Genomic DNA, 23,196 nt, shown 5'->3' on the forward strand with positions numbered 1-23,196 from the left:
GGCCACCGGGGGGCAAAAATGTCTGCAACAAACAACCTTGTTAAAGGGTTGGTTATCCAAGATATAGAGGGAACTACACATATCTAATTAAGTAGTCAAAAGTATACCAACGGTTCTCAAAAGAATGGAAAACTATTAAAAACTGTATCAAAGATTATCCCACATCACTAAGAAATGAGAGAAATTCAAATCAAAATAACCCTAATGTTTCACCTTATCCCTAGAAAATTGACAAAGGTAGCAAAAGACAGGAGTACTTAGAAGTGGAATGAATGTGGAAAAACAACCACATCAATACTCTGTTGGTGGTGCTTTGCTTGGGCTCAACTATTCAGAAAAGAAATTTGTAAGACAAGGGCTCCAAAAACTTCCAAATCTAATCTAAAGGACTTTTAACAGAAAAGGTAACAATGTTGCTATTTGTATTTATCAAGTAAGATATCTATGGATAGTGTCTACAGAATAGAAAGAAGAGTAATGGTAGACTTCCAGAAATTCATAGAAGACAAAATCCAAGTAAGGCACTATGCATGGTATCATTTGTCTATAAACAAACATAAATAGTTACACTTTATTTATTTAGAGTTCCTACCCTGAGAATGCTAGTTTGATATGATAGAAGTCACTGGGACTTGTTGATAGAAGATCGAGGGTTATGATATTTTCTCTGAAAGGGTGTCATTAGTTCTTACTCAAAAAGTCTTGGCAGAGGGGATCATCAGGTGGCAGAGGTTGCTTGCAGAGTTGTACTCTGTATTAAGAATACATGCTTTTGAAGAAAACCAGAAACTGGGGGTAGGGAGGGAGGTGGAAGCATATTAGAGTATGTTTTGGTGACTCTCAGGGGGTCAGAAACAAGTGATATCATTATCAGAATATATATTACAGACCATCTGTACAGAAAGAGGAAATAGAGTTCAGAAAAAAGATCATATGTCTGGCCTAGAAGCATGATGGGGGATTTCATTCATCTATATATCTGTGGGAGCTTTTCTCCCTGCCAAAAGAAGAGCAACTAACACTTTCTTGATTTGCTTTAGTAATAATTTAACCCTTCAATATAAAGTGGGGAAAGTAATCATTCACTGTAGAATGTGTGATGAAGGAGAGGAAAGGTGGTCATATTCTGACATGGGGTTAAGATTTTAGAAGAGTAGAATTCAAATGGTTTAAGGTAAAAAGAATTAGGATCTCATGGCCTAAAATGCTGCAGAGGAAATCAGCCTAGAAGAGATGTGAAGCTCTCAAGAATAAAATTCTGAAGACACAAATAGAAGCAATTCTTATGAGAAAGAAAAAAGGGAGTCTTTCAAATAGGTCATTGTGAACCATATAAAACTCATCCAACACCTTAAAGGCATGTTTAAAAGATGAATGGAAGGACAAGTAATGGAGGATGAATAAAAAAAGAGTGATCTGGTCCTGTTAAAATAATGTCAGAAATGCTCAACCTAGGGTATGAACTCAGCGTGGAGAACAAAACTTGGGGTAAAAGGAACTTTTTATGCTATCTTGGAGAAAAGCAAAGGATGTACAGGCCAGATAAGGCTGCTGTTTAAGGAGGATACAAAAGTGATCATGGACAATGGAGAGAAGGTGCAATGACTCCACTCTCTGGCAAGAATGTTCTTTGCACCCCAGCTGGTGTTAGAGGCATGATGTGAACTCAAGTTAAGTAGTGCACTCATTCTACCACCCAATTTAGAATATTTGAAAAAACTCTCTTATCTGGTTGTTGATCCACTGTCAGTCAGTAAAAGACCACTTAAGGTTCTACTGAGCCCCTGATGGTAGAGAGAGGAGCAGTGAGTGGTTGTTACTGAGAGGCATATTTTTGCTGAAAGGCAGAAAAAGTTCCATAAGGACTAGGCTTGGTCATATGATGCACAATGTTTGCTTTATATAACCCTTTGCAACCTAAACACCTCAGGAAAAAGGAATTATGTGCCATTTATAGAGTAACTATGAATACAGGAACAAGGCAGAAATTTTTTTAAAAAAAACAGCTCATGAAATAAATAACATCAGAAAGTTTACATGCTTGGAGCTCTTACTCAGCATCCTTATACCTGTCACCCACTCAGTGTACCAGGTGTAGTGAACACACCCACAGACTTGGAATTCAGCCTTTACCTGACCAGTCCACTCCCTGAAAAGCAGCAAGTCTCAGATTATTCACAGTCTCTTGAAACAAAGAGAGAACATTGGAAGGAGGAGTAAAGCTAAGAACAGCAGAGACCGCTAGAAAGGATAACATGATACAGCAGAACCAGATAGATGAGAAGAAAGAGGGAGGGACAAGAATCCAGTGGCCAGTTACCAACATGCACAGGTCCCCTTCTTTTGCTTCTTTTTTTTTTCTCTTCCAATTAACAAGCATTTATTTTCTCTCCTTCTTGCTTCTACCACCCTATTTGAAAAGGAAAAACAAAAGCCTCATAACAGATTCCTGCATTTGACGTGTGCAGAAATGTATTACACATTCTCCATAGCAAGTATATTACCTCTCAGTGAGGAGATAGAAGCATTCTTCATCTTCTCTTCTGGAGTCATGGTTGATGATTACATTGATAAGAGTTTGTAAGTCTATAAGTCTTTCTTGTTCCTCATTACAATGTCATTGTTATTGTATAAATTGTTCCACTGCTTCTGGTTACTTCACTTTGCATCAGTTCATATAAATCTTTCAGGTTTCCCTGAAACCATCCTTTCTGTCATCTCTTAGAACCCAATAGTATTAAATTACATTGATCTACTATAATTTGTTCAACCATTCCCTAATTTTTGGACACCTCTTAGTTTTTAGCTCTTTGCTGCCACCGAAAAAACTGCTGTAAATATTTACATGCTTTTCCATTTCATCTGACAAGTATTCATGCTATCTTTTTCATGATTTCTTCCCTTACTCATAGTTATGAAGGTTGTTTCCTTACTCTCTTCTAATTTGCTCATGCTAGGAACTTTATATTGAAGTCACATATATATGGAGCTTATCTTGATAAATAGGCGTAATACTGGTATTCTTTAATTAATGGTGGTTGCCCATGTTCTTGCAGCCCTTGCAAAATTTTTCATTTTTCATTCCAGGAATCTGTGACGAAGTAGAATTGGGGAGGGAAATGGTGCTATCAGAGTGCAAGGAGGGAAATCAGAGGCAAATGTCTAGGAACATAAGAAGTTGGAAGACCAAAATTTTAAAAAAGAATCCTGGAACAATATCCTATCTTACTCAACAGCAGTTAAACCAACAGAGAAGACCATGAAGACAGAAGGATAAATAAGCAAAACCAAAGGAAGTTAGTTAATATATATATTCAGTGTGGGACCTACTCCTTTCATAGTCTGTTGAAAACCTGTAGGCCCCTTCTCAGAATAATGTTTTTAAATGCATAAAGTCAAATAATAAAATTACAGAGGAAACTGATTATGTTGAAATAGTTATCAAAATACATTTTTTTTAAAAGTTCGCAAAGCCAGGTTAAGAAACCCTTTTACAAAGCTAGAAAAAAATAGTAACAGTTCATCTGGAATCAGAAAAGATCAAGTATCTTAAATGAAATAATGAAAAAAGGGGGAAAGAAGAATGCCAAGCAGTACCAGGTATCAAACTCTACTGCAAAGCAATAATCATCAAAACAGTTTGTTACTGGTTAAGAAATAGAGAGGTCAATCAGTATAACAAATTTGGTATATAACATACAGAACCAAAGAAACACAATAATATAATTTTTGATAAACCCAAAGACCTCAAATCCTGAGATGAAGACATGATTTAACAATAACTGTTGAGAAAACTGGAAAGTAGTCTGGCAAAAATTAGGTATAGATCAACATCTACGGCAGCTCGGGGGCGCCACAGTCACAGACTCCCAGAGCATCGGGCCTGGGGTCAGGAAGGCCTGAGGTCAAATGTGGCGATGGCAATGGGGTCACGGAGAGTTGGGCAGGACCGAAACGACTCAACAACAGCAAACATCTCTTAGCCCATATACCAAGGCAATCTCCTAATGAATTCATGACTTAGATATGAAAGGTTATGTCATAAACAAAGCAGAAGAGTAAGAAACAAATCAGTACCAGACAAGGGGTGAAGAGAAATGCAAATTAAGCAGTTCTGTCAGAATGGCAAAGTTGACTTAAAATAAAAATGACAGATGTTGGTGGGGCAGCTGAAAAACAGGCACAGTCTTGCCCTGTTGGTATGCCTGTGAATTGATTGAGAATTCAGGAAAGCAATTTTGAACTGAACAATTTTGCCTCCAAAAATCTCTACCATTTGAATACCCAGCAATGCCACCGTTAGACCTCTAATAATAGATATGAAAGAAAGAGAAAAAGACCCTCATGTACCAAAAACAAACAAAAGAAACATAGCAGCTCTATTGCCCATCAGTTAGGGATCGGCCAAACAAATTATGGAATGTGAATATAATTCATTATTATTGTGCTGTAGTTAAAAGGTGGGCTTCAGAGAAACCTGGGAAGATTTGTATGAACTGATAGAATAGAGTAAGCAGAGCCAGAAAAACAATAACAGTGATTGTCAAGATAAACAACTCTGAAAGACTTGAGTACCTCTGATCCATTCAGTGACCAGCCAGGAGTCCGGAGGACCTATGAGGAAGCATACTGCTGACTTCCTGACAGAGAGAAAGCAGGAAAGACTAGGGGTCAAATGAGACATAAGTTTATATCAGTCGCTATAGAGAACACCTTTGATAAAATATAAACACTCATTTATGCTAAAATAGCTAAAAATTATAAGCATAGAATGTCTGTAAAAATATATTCTGAAACCAAAAACACATTATTTACAGTGTGGAGACACCATATAAGCTTTTCATTTGAGGAATAAAACAAGTATGCCCCTCTCCTCACTGTTACTTGATGTAATTTTTTAAATGTTAGGCGTAGCAGTAAGACCAGAAAAAAAACTAAAGATGGTGAAGACCTCCAATTATGCTTGTTTGTTGAGAACACGGCTGTTTACTTAAAAAATCCCAGAGAATCGGCCAAAAAACAGAAAAAAAAAAAAAAAAGAATCTCCTAAATACTGTACTATATTTTTAAAAATCTAGAAAAATTATCAGACAAGATCAGGAGCAAAACTATTGAAAACTAGTAAGTCAGCTAGCATTTATTGAGTGCCTGATAAGTGCCAAGCACTATTGTAGGCACTAGGATCACTGCCCTCAAGGAGCTCACATCCTAATGGAGGAGACAACAAATATGTATGATTGAATTTTCAATTCAATAAACATTTATTGAGAGCCTACTGTGTGTCAAGCGCTGTGCTAAATACTAGAGATACAAATAAGGAAAAGAGATCGTCCCTGTCCTCAAGGGGCTTACAGTCTAATAGGGGAAACAACACATAAAAGCAAGTCGAAAAGCCAGGGGAAGGGGAGAAAGAACCGGCAGGTACCCAGTGTGGAGTCATATTGTTCAGTGGAGCGAAGCCAAGGAGAGATACTAATGTAGAATGGAATTATCAGGAAGGTTGTAAGCTCCGTATAAAAAAAAGGCGCTTTTAGCTTTTAGTGCTTTTTTAGTTTACATTTTAGCGTTCCCCCCTCCAACTCTGTAATCAGAAGGGAGAGGCAACTGAGTGAGAGTTGAGAGGGTGTAGAGTATCCAGACCTGAGTCATTCTTGGAGATAATGTCAGAAGGAGAGCATTAAGAATTAGGAGGACCAGGAAAGGCTTCTTGCAGAATATAGAACCTTAGCTAGGAAGCTAGAGATGAGGGAGAACATTCCAGTCTGAATGGAGAGCATCCTTGGCATAGAACAGCAGGGAGGCCGGTGTCTCTGGATCATAGAGTATGTAGAAAGCAGTAAGGTGTAAGAATGCTGGAAAGGTAGGGAGAGACCAGGTTATGAAGAACTTTGAAGGCCAAAAAAGAGGATTTGATCCTGGTGCTGTTAGGGAGTTGGGAGGCTATTCAAGTGGGGGTGGGGGAGGGCGACAAGATCAGACCAGATCAATTTTGCTTTCATTTAAGCTTGAACCCTACATGAGTAGAAAGGGTAGTATATCACAGTGGATAGAGAGTTTGCCTTAGAGTCAAAAAAACTAAGTTCAGGTCCAGCCTTTGACATATGCTATCTTTGTGACCCTGGCAAATCACTTGACTTGTCTGTGGCAACTAGCTTTAATTGGCAGATCTGCATTGGGAAAAGGAGTTTCCAAAATGGACATTTCCTGTACCAATGAAATTATTATAATACTCATTCTTCAACCTCACCTTGCCAATAAAGAATGAGTAGAATTTCTCAGAGATTTTCTTAGTGGTTCTAGAAGAATAATGCCATAGCCAGAGTGAAGGCAAAAAAGGTAGAAATGACAAGACACCCTTGTCTGAAGCATTTGATTTGGTTTAATGTCAGTCAGCTAACATTCATTGATTGAATGCCAGCCATTGTGCTAAGTGCTGGAGATATAAAAAAAGTGAACTGATAGCTGCTGTCTTCAAAGAACTCCCAGTCTAATGGAGGACACTATATGCAAGAAGCCATGTAAGAAACCAGTATACACAGGATAGGTTGAAGATAATATCAGAAGGCACTGAGATTAAGGACTTGAAAATTCTTCTTGAAAAAGGTGAGACTTTAGCTGAAATTTGAAGGAAGCCAGAAGGCAGAGATGTGAAGAGGGAGAGTTCTGTATATGGGCAACAGTAAATGAAAATGGGGGGGGTGGAGTGCCTTGCATGAAGAACAGCAAGGATATCAGTGTCTGGATCATAGAGTATGTGGAGGGCAGTAAGGTATAAGACTAGAAAAGTAGAAAGGGGCCAGGTTATAATGGGCTTTGAAATCCAAACTAAGAATTTTTGATCCTGGAAGTGATAGAGATCCCCTAGAATTTACTGAATATGGCAATGATATGGTTATACCTGTGCTCTAAGAAGATCCATTTGACAACTTAGTGATGGACAAATTGGAATGAGGAAGATTTTAGAGTCAGGACTTGACCATTTATTGGATATGGGGGGTTAGAGAGTGAGGAGTCAAGAATAACACCTAGATTGTGAACTTGGAAGATTGGGATGATGGTGATGCCTTATACAGCAATAGGGAAGTTTGGAATGGCCAAGGGTTTGGGGGAAAATGTTGAGTTTCTAGGGGCCATCTAGTTTGAATTATCTAATACTCAGTTGGAAATGTGAGGATAGAGGGCAAAAGAAAGGTGAGGCCTAGACAAATAAAGCTAAGCTGAGTCATGTGCAAAGAAATGATAACTGAAGCCATGAAAGCTGATGTGATCTCCAAGTGAAAGAGTATGAAAGGCCCAGAGCAGAGCCTTGGGGAAACTTTACAGGTTGTGAAGTACATGAAGATCCAATAAAGGAGAATAAGAAGGAAGAGACAGATAAGAGAAGAACTAGGATAGAGTGGTACCTCAAAAGTCTCAAGAGAAGAACATAACCAGGAAGAGGGTGTGACCCACAGTGTTGAAGGCTGTAGAAAGGTCAGGAAGGAGGAGGGCTGAGAAGACCATTGGATGTGGCAATGAAGAGCTTGTTAGTAACTTTGGAGAGATTGGTTTGGTTGGTGAGGTCAGAAGCCATACTGCAAAGAGTTAAGAGAGTTAAAGAAAAGGAATTGGAACCACCTATTGTAGAGGCCCTTCTCCAGGTGTTTAATCACAAAAGGAAGGAGAAATATAGAGTGATATCTAGTGGGAATGGAAAGATTAAGTGAGGGTTTTTTGAGGATGGTAGGCACATGAGCATGTTTGTAGACATTAGGAAAGCAACCAGTAGACAGAAAAATCGAGTACTAATGATAAAGTAGGGATGATAGAAGGGGCGCTCAGCTGGAAAAATGGGATGGGATCATTTGTGCTCTGTCTTCAAAGAACCCACAGTCTAATGTGGGAGACAATAAGCAAACAACCATGTGCGAAACCAGCATACACAAGATAAGTTGAAGATAATATCAGAAGGCACTGAGATTAAGAAGGACTTGAGAGAGGAGTTTGCCTTTGCAAGAAGGGCCACCTCTTCATGTGAGACAGGCGTGAAGGAAGAAATAGTTGCAGAAGCCCTCTGGGTGGTACTGCCATTCAGTCATATCTAACTCTGTGATCCCATGAATACCAATATTGTCCATGGGGTTTTCTTGAAATTTCCTTTTCCATGGATTGATGCAAACAGAAATTAAGTGACTTGCCTAGGGTCACATAGGTAGTTTCTGAGACTGGATTTGAATTCAGGTCTTCCTGACTCCAAATCTAGTGTTCTGTTCATCCAGATACCTAGCTGCCTCCTTCTGGGTAATGTCTTTGGTTAATTGTAAGCATTTATTAAGTGCCTACTATGTGCCAAATGAATAGCTAGGTGGCACAGTGGATAGAATGCTGAATCCAAAGTCAGACTCTTCTTCCTGAGTTCAAAGCTGGCCTCAAATACTTACTAGCTGTATGACTTGTTTGTCTTCACCTTGTTTGCCTCAGTTTCCTCATCTGTAAAATGAGCTGGAGAAGGAAATGGCAAACCACTCCAGTATCTTTGCCAGAAATAAAAAAAAAAATCCCAAAATGGTGTCACAGAGAGTCTTGACACCACCAAAAGGGTTACAAAGTGCTTAGAATTTAGATAAGAAAAAGAGACAGTCTCTGCCCTCAAAGGGCTTACTATCTATGGGGAAGACAGAACACAAAAGGAAGCTAAAAGGGAGTGGGAGGGAGGTACTGGACGTGAAGACATGGAGTGGAAATTAGTCACAGAAGCCTCAACATTAGTGCGGTAGGGTGAGAAATGAGCGGGTGTCTGAGCCGAGCCCTCTTCTTAAAAAGACTCTGGAGTTCAAGTCCCTACCCTGTGATCTGAAAGGCAGTGAGTAATAATTAGGTGGAGTACAAGATGATGGGATTATCCCAATATCCCAATGATGATGGGCTTCCTGGGATGTGGTAGAGTCAGAGAAGTCCCACAGCACTGCAGCTAGTTGAGAAATGATGTGACGTGAACAACCGGGGAGAAGACAGAACTCTTGGCAAATGGCCTCATTTTTTTTCAGTGAAATAGAAGGCAAGGCTCTATTTGATCAATTGGAAATGATATTGATGAAAGGCAGCTATAATGCTGTGGTAAGAGCACTGGATTTGGGTTCAGAGAATTTAATCCTCAATCCTTAATCCTCAGTCACTTATTAAAAACATTATTGGTTAATTGATTGATGAAGCCAAGGGCTGAATTTCTATCTCCTGCCTCTTTTCTATCCATATTGACCTTGTAACACGCCCTAGTTTTTACATAAAAAGAGAATTGCTCTTTATCCTGTGTATAGTCTATTTATGTATATTTGTTTGTTATTTCACCCATTAGATTGTGATCGCTTTGAGGGCAGGGACTCACCCTAGCAGTGCCGTGCCTAGTTAAAAAATGTTTTATACACCTATTTGATTGTGTGATCTTGGACAAGAAATGTAACCTTTCTGTGCCTTGGTTTCTTTATGTGTAAAAGGGAGAGAAAATACCTGTAATATCTACCTCACACATCTCTTGTGAGGCTTAAATGAGATGAACAGAAAATGCTTTGTCAACTATAAAGAGCTCTGTGAATATCAGCTGTTATTTTTGTTATTATGTAGGGTCAGGCAGCATGTAGCTTCAAATCCCAGGGTAGATTGAGCTTTACTCTATCTATAGTTACTAGGGAACAATCAGAATTTTTTACGGGGTTTGTGTTGTGAGAGTGTTGGGGAGAATTTGATGAAATTGATTTTTTTCTTACATTTTATTTTGATGTAAGATACTTCTGGAGAAACAATCAAATATTCTGTTCCCTCACAGCACATTCCCCTGAAAAAAATTAGCCAAAACAATTACTAGCTTATTACTGAAAATAAATGGAATTTTCTTGTTTTATCTTGCCAGCTATTAAGAGAAAGGATATGTATTTTCAACTTTGAAAGTATATCACCTGTATCATCTGTTGTATTCAACTTGAGTTCTCATATTTGTTTTTTGGTTTTTTAAGTGTTGTCTTTAATTATATTGTTGTAGTCATGGATATTCGTATGGCTCTTGTATTCACTATCTGTCTTTTCAAATAAGGCTCTTTCCATGTTTGCCTGAAGTCTTCAATAATTCTTTGCGGTGTGCTAATATTTCATCCGTTCATATGCTAAAGTTTGTTCAGCCATTCCCGTCGTTGGGCACGTTATGTTTCCATCTTTTACCATAAATACTTAATATATTTCTCCCAAAATATTTCATTTATTTCACAATTTGAATATTGTCCTACATGTGATACCTTTCAGGAGGAAGTATGGCAGGGTAGAAATGTTGAAATCAGAGGACTTAGGTTCAGGCTTTGGCTTTTATCACTTACTGCCTTTGTTACTTTATATACTGTTTATTACTGCCCATCATTTACATATGTATATACATATATACCCCTGAAAAGCAGCTAGGTGGTGCAGTGAGTAGAGTGCTGGGCCTAGAGTCAGGGAGACTCATCTTCCTGAGTTCAAATCTGCCTCAGACATTTACTAGCAGTGTGACATTGGGCAAGTCACTTAACCCCTTTGCCTCAGTTTCCTCATATATAAAATGAGCTGGAAAAAGAAATGGCAAACCACTCTTTATCTTTGCCAAGAAAATTCCAAATGGGGTCAGGAAGAGTGGGATGTGACTGAAAAGGACGGAATAACAAAATACACCCTTGAGCATGCATATACATATATATAGATACATGTGTATATGCATAAACACACACCCACACACATACCCAGTCTCCTTGTCAAGCTTCAGTTTTCTTATTTATAAAATGAGGACTTGATGTCCTATAAAGTTGCTGTTGTTAACCACCTTAGAATTGCAGGGCACAAACAATTTAATAACTTACCTTCCATAATTCCAAATTTTTTTCTAGGATGATTGGAACTCAGCTAGCAGTGAGTTAGCATGCCTGTTTTCCTACAGCCCCTCTGTCATTGAATTTTTCCATCTCTCGCCACTTTTGTTCACCTAATGGGTATGACAGTTGGTTTTTGTTTGTATGTTTGATTAATAGTGATTTGGAAATTTTTTTATGATAGCTGTTCATAGTTTGCAGTTCTTTTAAAAATTATTCATGTCCTGTAATCACTTGTCTATCAAGCAGATTTCTGTCAATTCCATATAGATTTTGGATGTCATGCATGTCAGATATTCAAAACAGAAATTTTCCCCTAATGCAGACCCTTTCTTTTTATTCTAGCTGCATTGATTTTATTTATGTAAAGGCTTTTAATTTTACAAAATAAAAACCATCTCCTTTAAAAAAAATACTCTCTATACAATTGGTACTTTGGGAGGATTAATTTTAAGGTGGTATGCAGTATGGGTTGGCAGTGGGGAGCTAACTGGAGATGAGAAAGCCTGGTAGAAATCTCTTGTATAAGAGCCTGAATTGAGGTTCTGATTGTTGGAATGAAAAGCAAGGCATGGCTTGGAAAGACATTTTGAAAGAAAAATAGATATGACTTTGTGACTGATTTAGTTTGGAAAAGTGAATAGGAGATGAACAGGGTGGAATTATAGATGAGTGTGAGTTTGAGCCTAGGTTTCTTGGAGAATTATACTACTATTAAAACAACTACTGTGTTTTATCCCACGCAATTGGTATTCAGTTTAACCGTGATGATTTCAGAAGACAGTCAGTTTTGATGACAGGGTTTAAATTGCCTTAAAACTAGCTTTACCCTCTTCTCTCAGGTTTTACTCCCTTTCATAATTTTCATTCCTTCAAAAAAATTTTTTTCTGCAGCTTCATTGTGTTCTCTGCTCAGTGTAGGTGCCCTACCCTCCCTCCCAACTGAATATGGATTATGTTGAAAGTAGAAGTAATTTCTACCTCTATAGGGAGTAACCTGAACATTCAGAGCTTTGGATAATGGTGTTCAGGTTTTGATCAGTTTTACAACCAAAGACCAGGCCTACTTTCTTAGTTCTAGGCTGGACTAGCATGGATCTGTAGGGTCTTGAATGAAGGAATTAATGAGAAAACATTAAATGCTTAGTATGTGCCTCTTCACAGGGAATACAAATACAAAAGAAAGTTATTTCCTGCCCTCAAGGTTCTTATGTTCTAATTAGAGACCTCACCTTGGGGGAGGGGGGAAAGATGGTTAAGGACAGGTGTTTTGGTCAGGAAAGTCACAGGGGGATGGTGTACAGAGTGATAGGATTAGTTGATTGATATACCGTATCCACCTGCAAAGGTCATGTTATCTGATTATAGTTTTCAAAACATGAGATGTAAAATGGGTGTAGGGTGGGGGATGGCCAGAGTGAGGAGCTTGTTCCCGGGGAGTTCAGAGCCAGTCTGATGAGGGTGGGGGTGGGGGTTGGGGAGAAGCTTAGAATTAAAGTGCTGGTAATATAAAGGGGAAAGGGGAGAGGAAAAAAAGTCCTTTCAAAGAGCTTAACATCTTTTTGGAGGAATATAAGTATGTACATGGATAAGTAAATACAAATTACATGGAAAGTTATTTCAACTGGGAAGTCTCAGGAACAACTGAGGGAATTGGGAAAGACTTCCAGACTTGGGGAACCGTGGTTGGAGCTGGTTAAAGGTGGTTTTCTTCCATATCAGATCAGAGATACAGTGGTAGTGTTTTTCACTAAGCTAATATAATTCGCAAGTGGAGCAAAGCAGGGAGGGCAATCTTTCAGTTTCCTCATTTAGGGAAACTTCCACAGTTCAAAGGGTAAATGAAGGCCCATCAAGAGTTGGGATGATCCTTTTCCAAAGCACCTGTGGGGGACAGGGCTTTTTTTTCCCCCTCCCTTATAAAGGGAAACTGAGGCTAAAGTGGCAGAGTTATGAAGAGAACTTAACTCCATCCCAATGCCACATTCTCTGGCGACTACAATTGACTCTCCGTTTCTTACTGTGTTTCCCTGAGGGGGGAGCTACATTCACCAGGGTTAGCTTTCCCCTCCCATGGTAAATTGGATTAGGATGGGGCTGGGGGATCCAGGCCACCTTTTGCAGGGAGCTGGTTGACTGTCTTGGAGCAGCCCAGCCCTGCCCAGCCCTGCCCAGCCGGGATCACATGCTAAGCAGCCGCCGCTGCCGCCACCTCCAAGCCTCCTCCTCCCCTTTCCTCCTCTTCCTCCCTCCCCTTTGTAGTGTCAGAGCCCCCAGTGACAAGCGGGTTTGGTTTACCACCGCAGTAGCGGCGGCGGCGGCGGCACCTCTGGAGACTTGTGTAGGGCATCTGGGCTTACCTGTGGCTGGGGGGGAGGGGGGGTTTGGAGGGAGGGGTACAGGCCTTCCTTCCTTCTCCTGCCATCCCTCCCTCTCTTCCGTCCTCCCTCCCTCTTTCCAATTGCTGTCTGCAAAAGATGGGAAGCGCCCCGGGAGAGGTGCAGTCCCTGCTTGCCCCCTCTGCCCACCCTGCACGGACCCTCCGGGGGCTGGCGAGGGAGAGAGGGCTGGGCTGCTAGGGGAAGGGGAAGGGGAGGGAGTGCCCAGGGGCAGCTTCCCTGGGCTGAGTTCCTTTCCAGCTCAGGGGAGTCCAGCTGGAGGAAAGTCCCCGGGCTGACGATCTGCGCCGACCTCCTGCTCCCTCTCCCTGGAAGAAGCCCCCCTTCCATGGGAACCAGCTCGCTTCCGCTTTGCTTTGATGAGACGCGGAGAGCGTTTGTGCTGCCGACTCCCCAGCGAAACAAACGCGAGGCCGGGCCTGGCCGGACAGATTGTAGGGAGCTGCAAACGCCCCAAGTTTCTTCCCGAAACGCCAGTGCCCAGCGTCGCCTGTGAGCCACTGCTAGTGTTGGGCGAAGGATTTCCTGATCCGCCTTCGGTGCTGGTTGGTCCCAGTCCCCGGAGGAGGGGGAACCCTGCTGTGACCGAGCCTCCCTCGCTAGCCGAAACCTTTATTCCTTTGATCGTGCTCAGTAAAAGAATTTTTGCTTTGCTAACGTCCTGTTTGATTTTTGTTGTTGCTTTTATTTTCATTTTTTAAAAAATTTACATCGTGTTTGTTTGTTTTACCGCAGAAACGCTTCATTAAAGGGCTCCGACAGTACGGCAAGAACTTCTTCAGGATCCGAAAGGAGCTGCTTCCCAATAAGGAAACGGTGAGTGAGCACCAAGGGGCTGGGGGGCGGGGGCTGGCTTAGGGGAGCTGGGAGGGGGGTGCTGGAGGACTTGGGGGGAAGAGGCTCGGGGCTTGTTGTTCTGTGGAGCTGGAGGGGGGACGGGAGCTCAACATACCGGGGACCTGGGGGGCGGGGTGCTTGGCGCCCAAGGCTGTGCCTCTCCTCTCCTGCTGCCTTTCACCCTTGAATCGGACTAATAAATTGTTTCCCTTAACCCTGCACTGTGTTTAAAGCAGGCCACCGGAAAAAGAGAGCTCTTGCTAGCATAATGATTCTCCTTTAAAAAAAAAATCAACTTTTGACTATATCATAAGCCTAGGCAGCAAGTGGTTTAAGAAAATGAATCAATACTTATGTCCTTGAAGAAAATAAAGTTATTTTGTAATCATAAGAAGTGGCTTTTGTAAAGGAGGGGGCTAGCGAGCGTTGTGGAATTCAGATCTAATTTTAAATAAAGTCGATGAGGTAGAATAATTCACTTGTCACTGTTTAAATTTAGTAATTATCAAAACAAAACCAAACAAAATAGAATAAAAAGGAAGCTCATAGTTACACAAATTTGCCCTGGTTTGGGGAATCATTTTAACTCTTTAGCATCCCTGCCTGGAAAGACTGTTCTTTCCATCAGATTTTGCCTTAGAATTTCACAAAGCTGGGGATCAGTTCACCTCCCATTCCTGTCAAACATTAAGGTAGGAGGGCTTGTTGGGGAATAAAAATGTTCTGTACTTCTTCAAAGTGCAGTTACATAAAGGAAATGCCAGGAGAAATCAAGCATTGTTTTACACATCATTGCCTGCCCTCCCTCAAAGCTTGTGCAGGTGGTATCTCCTTCTGGGTGAAGACCTTTCTGTGCAACCCAGGAAGGAGAAGGGTACAGGGGCTTAGTAAGGTCGAGCCTCCAATCTCTGCCTGGAGTCTCATTTTCTGTGCAGTATGTCAATGTCAAAATTACTAATGGCTTGATGGGGGGAAAAAAACCATTTGGTATGAGAATTTAGCCATATGATAGTTGCTTATTCTTGGATTTTTTTAATTTATGTTTTGATTTGTTTAATTTCATTTCTCACCCATCCTGCCACATATAATGAACCCTCTTTGGACTTCCATAGAATCTCTAGAACAGGAAGGGCCTTTAGGAATTATCTCGTTCAACCCCCACATTTTATAGATTAGGAAAATGAGGCTCAGAAAGGTGACTTACCCAGCTTATACAGGTAATACATAGTAGAGCGAGGGCTCTTTTCTTTTTCCAGCACAGTGCCCTATTGTCAAAACAGTGACCTCACATGTGGCAGTATCAACAAAAGAATGAGAATGCTTTATTGAGCTTCAGGGCTAGAAGTGTCTATTTTGGTGGTTGGTATTAATCAGGGGATAAATTATGAGATCATGGAATTTTACCATTAAAAGAGACCTCTGGAGATCATATGGTTTGCTACATTTTCCAGATGAGTATACTAAGACCTAGAGAGGTTAACGACTTCTCCAAAGTTATAGAACTGTTTAGTGACAGTCAAAATTATAACCCAGATCTCCTGATTCCCAGGAGGGCCTCTTTCTACTCTGCCAAATTGCACTGAATATTGCTATTTTGTGTGTTTCTGAAAATAGTGAGAAAAGAATGGTCCAGAAGGAAAGGGAAGAGGAAGGGAACAAGTATTTTTGTAGCACCTACTATTGCCAGGCCCTGTGATGCTCCAACCCTTTGAGGTAGAGAGGCAAACAGAAGTTAAGTTACTTGCCCAGGGTCACACAGTTTGATCTGAGGCCAAATTTGAACTCCGATCTTCTTAACTCCAGGCTCATCACTCTATCCCCTGCATTCCCACCTGCCTTTAACCACATGTCCGGAAGAGGTGACAAAAAGACTGGAATCAGAATCAATGTCTAAGTGTGTGGCCCTAGCTCTCAGTCTGGCACTGCGTTTAGCTTACAAGCCTCACGACTTTGGGGCAGGTCATTTAACTTCTTTTTGCCTCAGTTTCCTTTTCTATAAAATGGAAGATGAAGTGCTTTGTAAAAGGTAACCTAGAATCATAACACTATGCAGGGCAGTGTTACCAATTTATTTCTTAAAATCTCACCAGAACTGTTGAACTGGGGCAGTTGTTAATGTGGAAGAGAAGGTAAAATTTACCCTTTCTGCTAGTTCCAGCTGCATATTTGTGGTTAGTGATAGTATAAAAGAGAAGTGTCCATTAAGGTACACTGGGGTCTGATTCATCAAGGTCCACATTCTGCTGGAAGGAGCCTTGTATTAAGAGCCCCAACAGCTGCTGCAAAGTCCTTGTCCTGGCCTGGTGACTCCGAATAGGTCACCTAACCAAGTTGTGCCTCAGCTTCCTCATCTGTAAGATGGGGGCAATATGGACCTTTGCCTACTACTTGGTAAAGTTGATGGCATTGTACTGAGTAACCACCAAGATTCCCTTTAGGGGGATCCCCCCTAAACTCCCAGGTCCCTGTATCTCTTCTGTACACAGTACACTTCTGAGGGAATCTCAGATCAGGCATAGCATGCACTCCATGCAGGCAAACTATTATTTCTGAATTTGAATTTGGGATACTGCATAGTGTAGAGAAAAAAAGGCAAAAACATGCGGAGTGTGATACAGCATATGTAATATTAACTAAAATTTTAACAATATTTAACAATAATTTCAAGAGCTGTTACCGTAGACATTGGAAGCTGGCGTTACCTGCCTTGGTGTAAGTGGGATAATCTTTGATCTAGAAAAGTTTGCTTAATTTCACTTAGGATCATAAATTTAGAACTGGAAAAGGGCCTTAGTACAACTCATTTTACAGATGGGGAAACTGAGGTATCCAGAGTGGTGACGTGACTTAGGTCACACAGGTCTTAAGTACTAGGACTAAAATTTAAACCCAAGTCCTCTGACTCCAAATCCAGGGCACTTTCCACCGTACCATACTTAGTCTTTTGGCTTTTGGCAGTCCCCTACTCTTGACTGATGAATGACTTAATAAATAGCTTCCTCTTCCCCCTCTCCCCATTTTCAATTAGGCACCTAGTGACTGAATGAGTACATGACGATAAGATTCATCACTGGAACTCATCCTCTTAGTCTTTCTCAGAATCCTCAACACAGAATTTAATCATTTTTTAAAACCTCTGTTGTCTGCTTCTTTTGACCATTCCAGATATTGCCTCAGTTTTCCTCATAGCAGCAAGCTCGATGTTTTCAATCTCTTCACCAGGGTATGGTTGTTGAAAAGGAGAAGCAAAGATAAATTTGGAAGAGCTATTTCCAGTTAAAAAAAATAAAAGAGAGGAAAAAGAAAAAGGTGGCTAGGGGGTGGGGGGAGATGAGATTAGGGAGGGGGAAGAGCGCCGTGCACGAGAGTGTGTGTGTGTGTGTGTGTGTGTGTGTGAGAGAGAGAGAGAGAGAGAGAGAGAGAGAGAGAGAGGTATGTACCTGGTGTCCCAAAGGCCTTAGTGCAGTCTTGAGCTTCTGAGATCTTAAAACTGCTCTCAGACTTTTTGAAGACTCTCTTGTTGTATAACATTGTTATTCCCTTACAAATATTCCTGTTAAATGTTACACAGAAGTGGCATAATGTGGAGAGAAGGCTGACCTTTGGCTGGCAGTTCATTTAACCTCCCAATGCCCTAGGCAATTTTCTTATGTCTTTAAGTTGCAAAAATAGTTTCTGATCTGCCCTGGTAGAGGTTCCCTCTATCAATGAAATCACAGGTGTAGACTCAAAAAACCATTTTGTAGATGTCTGAAAAATTCTGCCCTGATTTGATGAGCAGTGTGGTAAACCATAAGCATCCTGGCCTCCAGGCACCATCTTTTTTTCCTCTTTATTTGTCAGTACACCCCAGCTAATCATTCACAGCCCATAAGAGGGAGGACAAAGGTTATTTCTCTCCTGGTACAGAAGATGAAGGAAATTTGTAGGCAGCCAGCTTTGCTTGTTCAAGAACTTGCTTATGAGTAAATTTCTTTTAGAAGATTACTTATTAAAGGCACACCCCTTTCTCACACTAAATCTTCAGTCTTCTAGACACTTTGGACATTTCCCTTCTCTTTATTAGAATCACTTTCCAGTGATTTGAAGTATCAGAAGAGTATAACAGAGAACTGAAAAACCTGCCTTCTCAGATGGAGGGTCAGCAGACCTGTGTGCTATTCTTGTCCTTGTAGAGAACCACAGATTTTGTGACATCTCTGTGGGCTTAAGGCATCTCCTTTGTGCACGACTGATCAGATCCTGTCAAAAGCTGGGAAATTACTTTGTTCCCTAGAGTGCCCGTTCTGGCATTTGTTGTCCCCGGGATGTGAAATATAGGAGACAGTGCTGTGGCAAGAGCCAGGAGCTCTTCAGCCCCAGGTGGGCATAAGGCCTCCATGGTTCTTCTGAGGTTACACTACCACAAAAAAGACTGAATTCTGTCTCCTTTTCCCCACCCATAATTTACTGAGCATGTCTCAGAATGTGATACTTTACTCTGTTGAGTAAAAACTGGTTTTGTAAAAATCTCTTGTAGTCTTTCTAAAAAACTAAAGGTTATGAAGAGAAATGCCAGGCCATTAGAATGTCTTGAAGCTCTGGTGAGGAAGCCTCTTGTGTTACCAGCTTGTTTTGATGCAGGGACATCCGAGAGGTTCGTAGGGAGTATGTGCATACCCAGTTGTCTTCTCTTTTTGGTTTCTGTATTGGTTTCATAGGAACTAAAACCTGGTTGAAATGGGAATGCTGGGAATGCTTGATTGAGGAAAACCAGCGTGGTTCTGGAGGTTTTGGTTGAATTGGTATTTGTTAACCTCATCGTACCCAAGAGAAACCTCACGTGGGCCCTTCAGCAGTGTGGTTGTGTGTGTGTGTATTCCTTCTTGGTCCTTTTCCTTCTTCTTTTCTCTTGACTTCTTTCAGCGTCTTAGACTCTCACTGTCTCTTATTTCCTCATTCGTTCTTCTCTCTCAGTACATGTGTGAGGTGGACAGTTGTTGTTAAATGTAGGAGTCTTGGCAGAGCATTCATTCCAGGTTCACTTTAGTCGCCGGCCCTCTCTCTGCAGACGCTGCTGGGCCCAAACCACACCAGAGGCCACAGTGTTAAGTGCGTTTGTGTGCGCCGGGCTTCTGAGCAGGAGATTGGGAATCGTGTCCCTGGGCGTTGTTCCGAGCTCTGCCGTGGATTCACGTATTATCTACACAACTACTCTTGATTAGTTTACTTTGCTGCAAAAGTAGGACTATTCCTACTGTCATTTTTGGGTTATTTGCCTTGGAACATTACATGAATAAACCAGAAGAGCAGATAATCCCCAAATCGTTTTTGTTTGGTTTTGAAATGCTTCACAGTTTGTTAGAAACTGGCGAAGTAGATCCCATCCGCTGACAACAGCATTCATTCATCTCTAGAATTCCTCTGGAAACTCTAAAGTTTCTGGCATTTGGATTTTAAAAATAAAATAAATCTTGGTTTGTGTGTAAGTTGTGTTCTCAGTTGATCAGATTGTATGGACATTAGACAGCGAGGACTTACTCTGTGGGTTGGCATCATAGAAACAAATAAGGCTTAGAAAAAAGACAAATACCTCTTCCTTTTGGTGTATTTGGAGTAAGGCAGTGTCATGAAACCAATACTCTTAGTCTCTGGAGGAATGCAGGAGGAGGAGAGAGCAGACGTGCCCTTGACCCTCTCCTACCCTCTGCTTTCGTTTGGGTAGCACCTAGCATGGCAGCGCTTAGGCTGGAACTATCTGTGGCCTGAGATGAACTCTACTGGAAAGCCCTCTGCTGCAGGCAGTACTTGTTCTTTGTGAAAAGCCAAATTAGTGGGTTATGAAGACACAAATCTCACTTTCATCCTGATTTTTTCATTGAAAATGTGTCTTTCTATCCCTTGCCTCCTTTCTTTGCAGATGTGGGAGAATGTGAGTGTGGAACACTATAAATATTCTAGAATTTGGTTAATATGCTGGTTAGTTTTTCTGAACTGCTTTTCCCATTTTTATTTTTTGTTAAAAGTTTTTCTGAACTGCTTTTCCTTTTTTTATTTTATTTTTCTGCTAGAAGGAGGAACAGAGAGGAGAGAGAAATTGGGAAATGAAGGTGGATGCAAATATAAAATGTATCAATAAAGTTTCATTTTTAAAAGTAAGAAAAATGTCTTTACTTAGTGTTTGATTGTTTGATGGAGCAGTTAAAGAGCTCAGTGAAATGATAGCTGTTTTTAGTGGTTTTAAATCAGGGTTAAAAGACTGCCAGGGATCTGAGATTTAAAATTTCAATTCGGGAAACAACATGAAAATCAGCCACCTGTGTTTTAGTCATATTTCTGGGAATGTAGTTTCTGAAATATGTACCTAACTACTGAATATGCATTGTTCTTTTCTTTAGGCAAAATAGCTCTTTCAGGCAGCAAATTCCCTTAGTAAAAAATGAATTCTATTGGGAAACAACCCAAGGACTAGCTAAGCCAAGTTCTGTTAATGTTGAGAGGCAAGATGACTCCAGTGTGAGGTTGCAGCATAAAGTTTTATATAACTTCAGATTGTGTTCTTAGATAAACAATCTTAATTCTGGCTTCAGTAATGCTTAATCTCATGTTACCTAATCTACAGTATGGGATTCCTGAACAGGTGGGTGATTTGAAGAGCTGATGTCTTATAACAGTGACATAGCACTGGAGAAGGTCATTGGACTTAAAACTCGAACCTCATGCCAAAACTGCTTGCGGCTCTGCTAAGCAGTCCAAGCACATTGAGAAGCAAAGTCCAGTGGATTATTTCTTCCCCTTTACTCTGTTGATATAAATTGTCTTGAGCAGCAGTGGAGTTACTTAACTTCTTTTCTTTGGCCCCTGATGTTTTGGTTCCACATTAAAATCACTGCCATCATCTTGAACTCTGACCGGGAGGCTTGATATGTCACTAATACCAGGATAAAACTGTCTTACTTTCTTGAAGGAAACATTTTATTTTAAATGATGGTCTTCCCCTAAATGAGGCGATGGTGGTGGCTGCAGCAGCCATGATAACTGACATTTTTTATAGCGTTTTAAAGTGTGCAACGTGCATTACACTACAAACACACACACACACACACACACACACACACACACACACACACACAGTTGGATCTGATTTTATAGGATCATAGATTTAGAGGTAAAAGAAACCTCAGAGGCATTCTAGTCCAACCCCTTCATTTTACACATGAGAAAATTGTGAAGTTAAGTGATTATCCCCGAGTCATATGGTCAGTGTCAAAGGTGGGATTTGAACCCAGGTCTTCTGACTCCTGGTCCATGATTTTATTAGTCACTAAACTGTGTAGCTACTCATAACAACTCTGTGAGGTAGGTACTATAGACAGCAACCACTGAGGCTCAAATATGTCAGATAACTTGCTGGGGTGATTTGAAATCAGAAGACCTTGGTTACATGTCATCTGGAACTTAGGAAACAGATTTAATTTAGGTTTAGTTCTCTAACATGTCTTAGAGGTTATAGAGGTGAAGCCCCTCATTTTGCAGATGAGGAACCTAGGGCCCAAAAGGAGATAATGACTGACCTAAGGTGACAGAATTGGGATTTAGGCCAAGTACTTCCAATTTCAGATCCAGGGCACCTTCCATCATCCCATGCTGCCTTCACTTCCTTTTCTAACCCTTTGTTTCTTCACCTGTAAAGTGAGAGAATTAGATTGGATGATCTGTGAACTCTTTCTGCCTCTAAATCTGATGTTCTATTACTTGAAGTCTGGTATTGGCACAGGGTTTCTTGACTGTGGTTTCATTGGCTCCATTTGGAGAAACTGTATGAACACATTAAAAGGCTATCAGGGTTGGGGGAGGGGCAGGAAACATTTCTACTTTTTCTTTTCCTTAATAATTTGGTCCAGCACTGATACAAACAGAGCTGAAATTTTCCATTAGAAATACAAATGGCTGCCAACATAAACAGGCACTACTTATTGGCAGCAAGGCCAGCTATCCTATAGCCATTACAGCGTACAAGGCTTATTTCTGTTCAGCACAGGAACTAGACTTCAGTCTATTAAGTCTGATGGCCTAAAACCCATTGTTGGTTATCCTAAAGGATCACCTTCTGGCCTAGAGTCCAGTTGGAAGCAGGGGGTGAGGGGCGGGGGCAAGAGGGGGGACTCGGGCAGGAGGGTGGGGGGGAGGTTTGTTTTGGTTTTTTCTTTTGCACATTAAGCCCAAGTGGGCAATTTTCATAACAGAAATACTTAGTGTGGGTGTTGGGAGAGGCTGCACCTGGAGAAGGGAGGAGTCTGGTTTTTATTTACGACTTTGTAGCTTATTTAGTTGACTGGGCCTCACTATCTGATCTCCTAAAAACCTTATGCCCACTCAGAACATCACAGATTTTCTTTGTGTATCAGAAATAGTGTAGCTGAGGAAGTAATTTACTTTTATGAAATGCTTAACTTGTAGAAACTATACTCAAATAAAGAACACCATGAACTTTTTAAGTAGTATTGAGCATAGAGCTGTTTACAAGGAAGGAGATATTTATTTATTGTTGGTCTTCAACAACCTGTATTCCTAACTATTTGACTGGATTGTGGGTACCCGTATTACTCGTAGATGGAGACATTTATGACTGTTAGGCCTATGCAGACTGCCTCTTTATAGGGTAGTAAAACAAATGGAAGGGTTGAAATGGTCTTTAAAAAGACTTATAAGTTGTGATTACTTACATGCTATTCAGTATATTTATCCACTCAGTGCTCAGTCAACATTTTATATCATAAATAAGTGATTTCTAACTTTTTAAACTCCATAGAACTATTTCTACTTTCAAGTGCTAATCATAAGTTCTTTAGAAATAAGCATACATGTGTGACATGCATGCACATATTTTAAGGAACTTAGCTTTAAAAAAAAATTCTTGCCTAAGAATCTCCAAACAAAATTTCATACACATTTAAGTGCTGGGAAGGTAAAAAAGATTTGCTTGTATACTGATCCTGAGTAATTAGTATTTCATCTGAATGATGGCCCTACTAATACTACTAATTTTGTTCAGTAAGCAACAAATTACTGTGGCTCAGGAGGTTTTTTTGTTTGTTTGTTTTTTAAATCTT

At 40.6% G+C, this 23,196-nt stretch overlaps 1 protein-coding gene across 5 annotated transcripts in view; it reads left to right on the forward strand.

Annotated features, from left to right (window-relative positions):
• The window catches only part of RERE (arginine-glutamic acid dipeptide repeats), a 591,056-nt gene that overhangs the window by 498,511 nt on the left and 69,349 nt on the right, over positions 1 to 23,196 (forward strand). For all 5 annotated transcript variants that reach the window (XM_036742474.1, XM_036742475.1, XM_036742476.1 and 2 more), the window contains one exon: positions 14,003 to 14,083. In XM_036742474.1, coding sequence (XP_036598369.1) covers positions 14,003 to 14,083 — 81 coding nt within the window. The remainder of the gene's footprint in view (positions 1 to 14,002; positions 14,084 to 23,196) is intronic.

This window comes from Trichosurus vulpecula, chromosome 2 (genome assembly GCF_011100635.1).
Source record: "Trichosurus vulpecula isolate mTriVul1 chromosome 2, mTriVul1.pri, whole genome shotgun sequence".
Lineage (NCBI taxonomy): Eukaryota > Metazoa > Chordata > Mammalia > Diprotodontia > Phalangeridae > Trichosurus > Trichosurus vulpecula.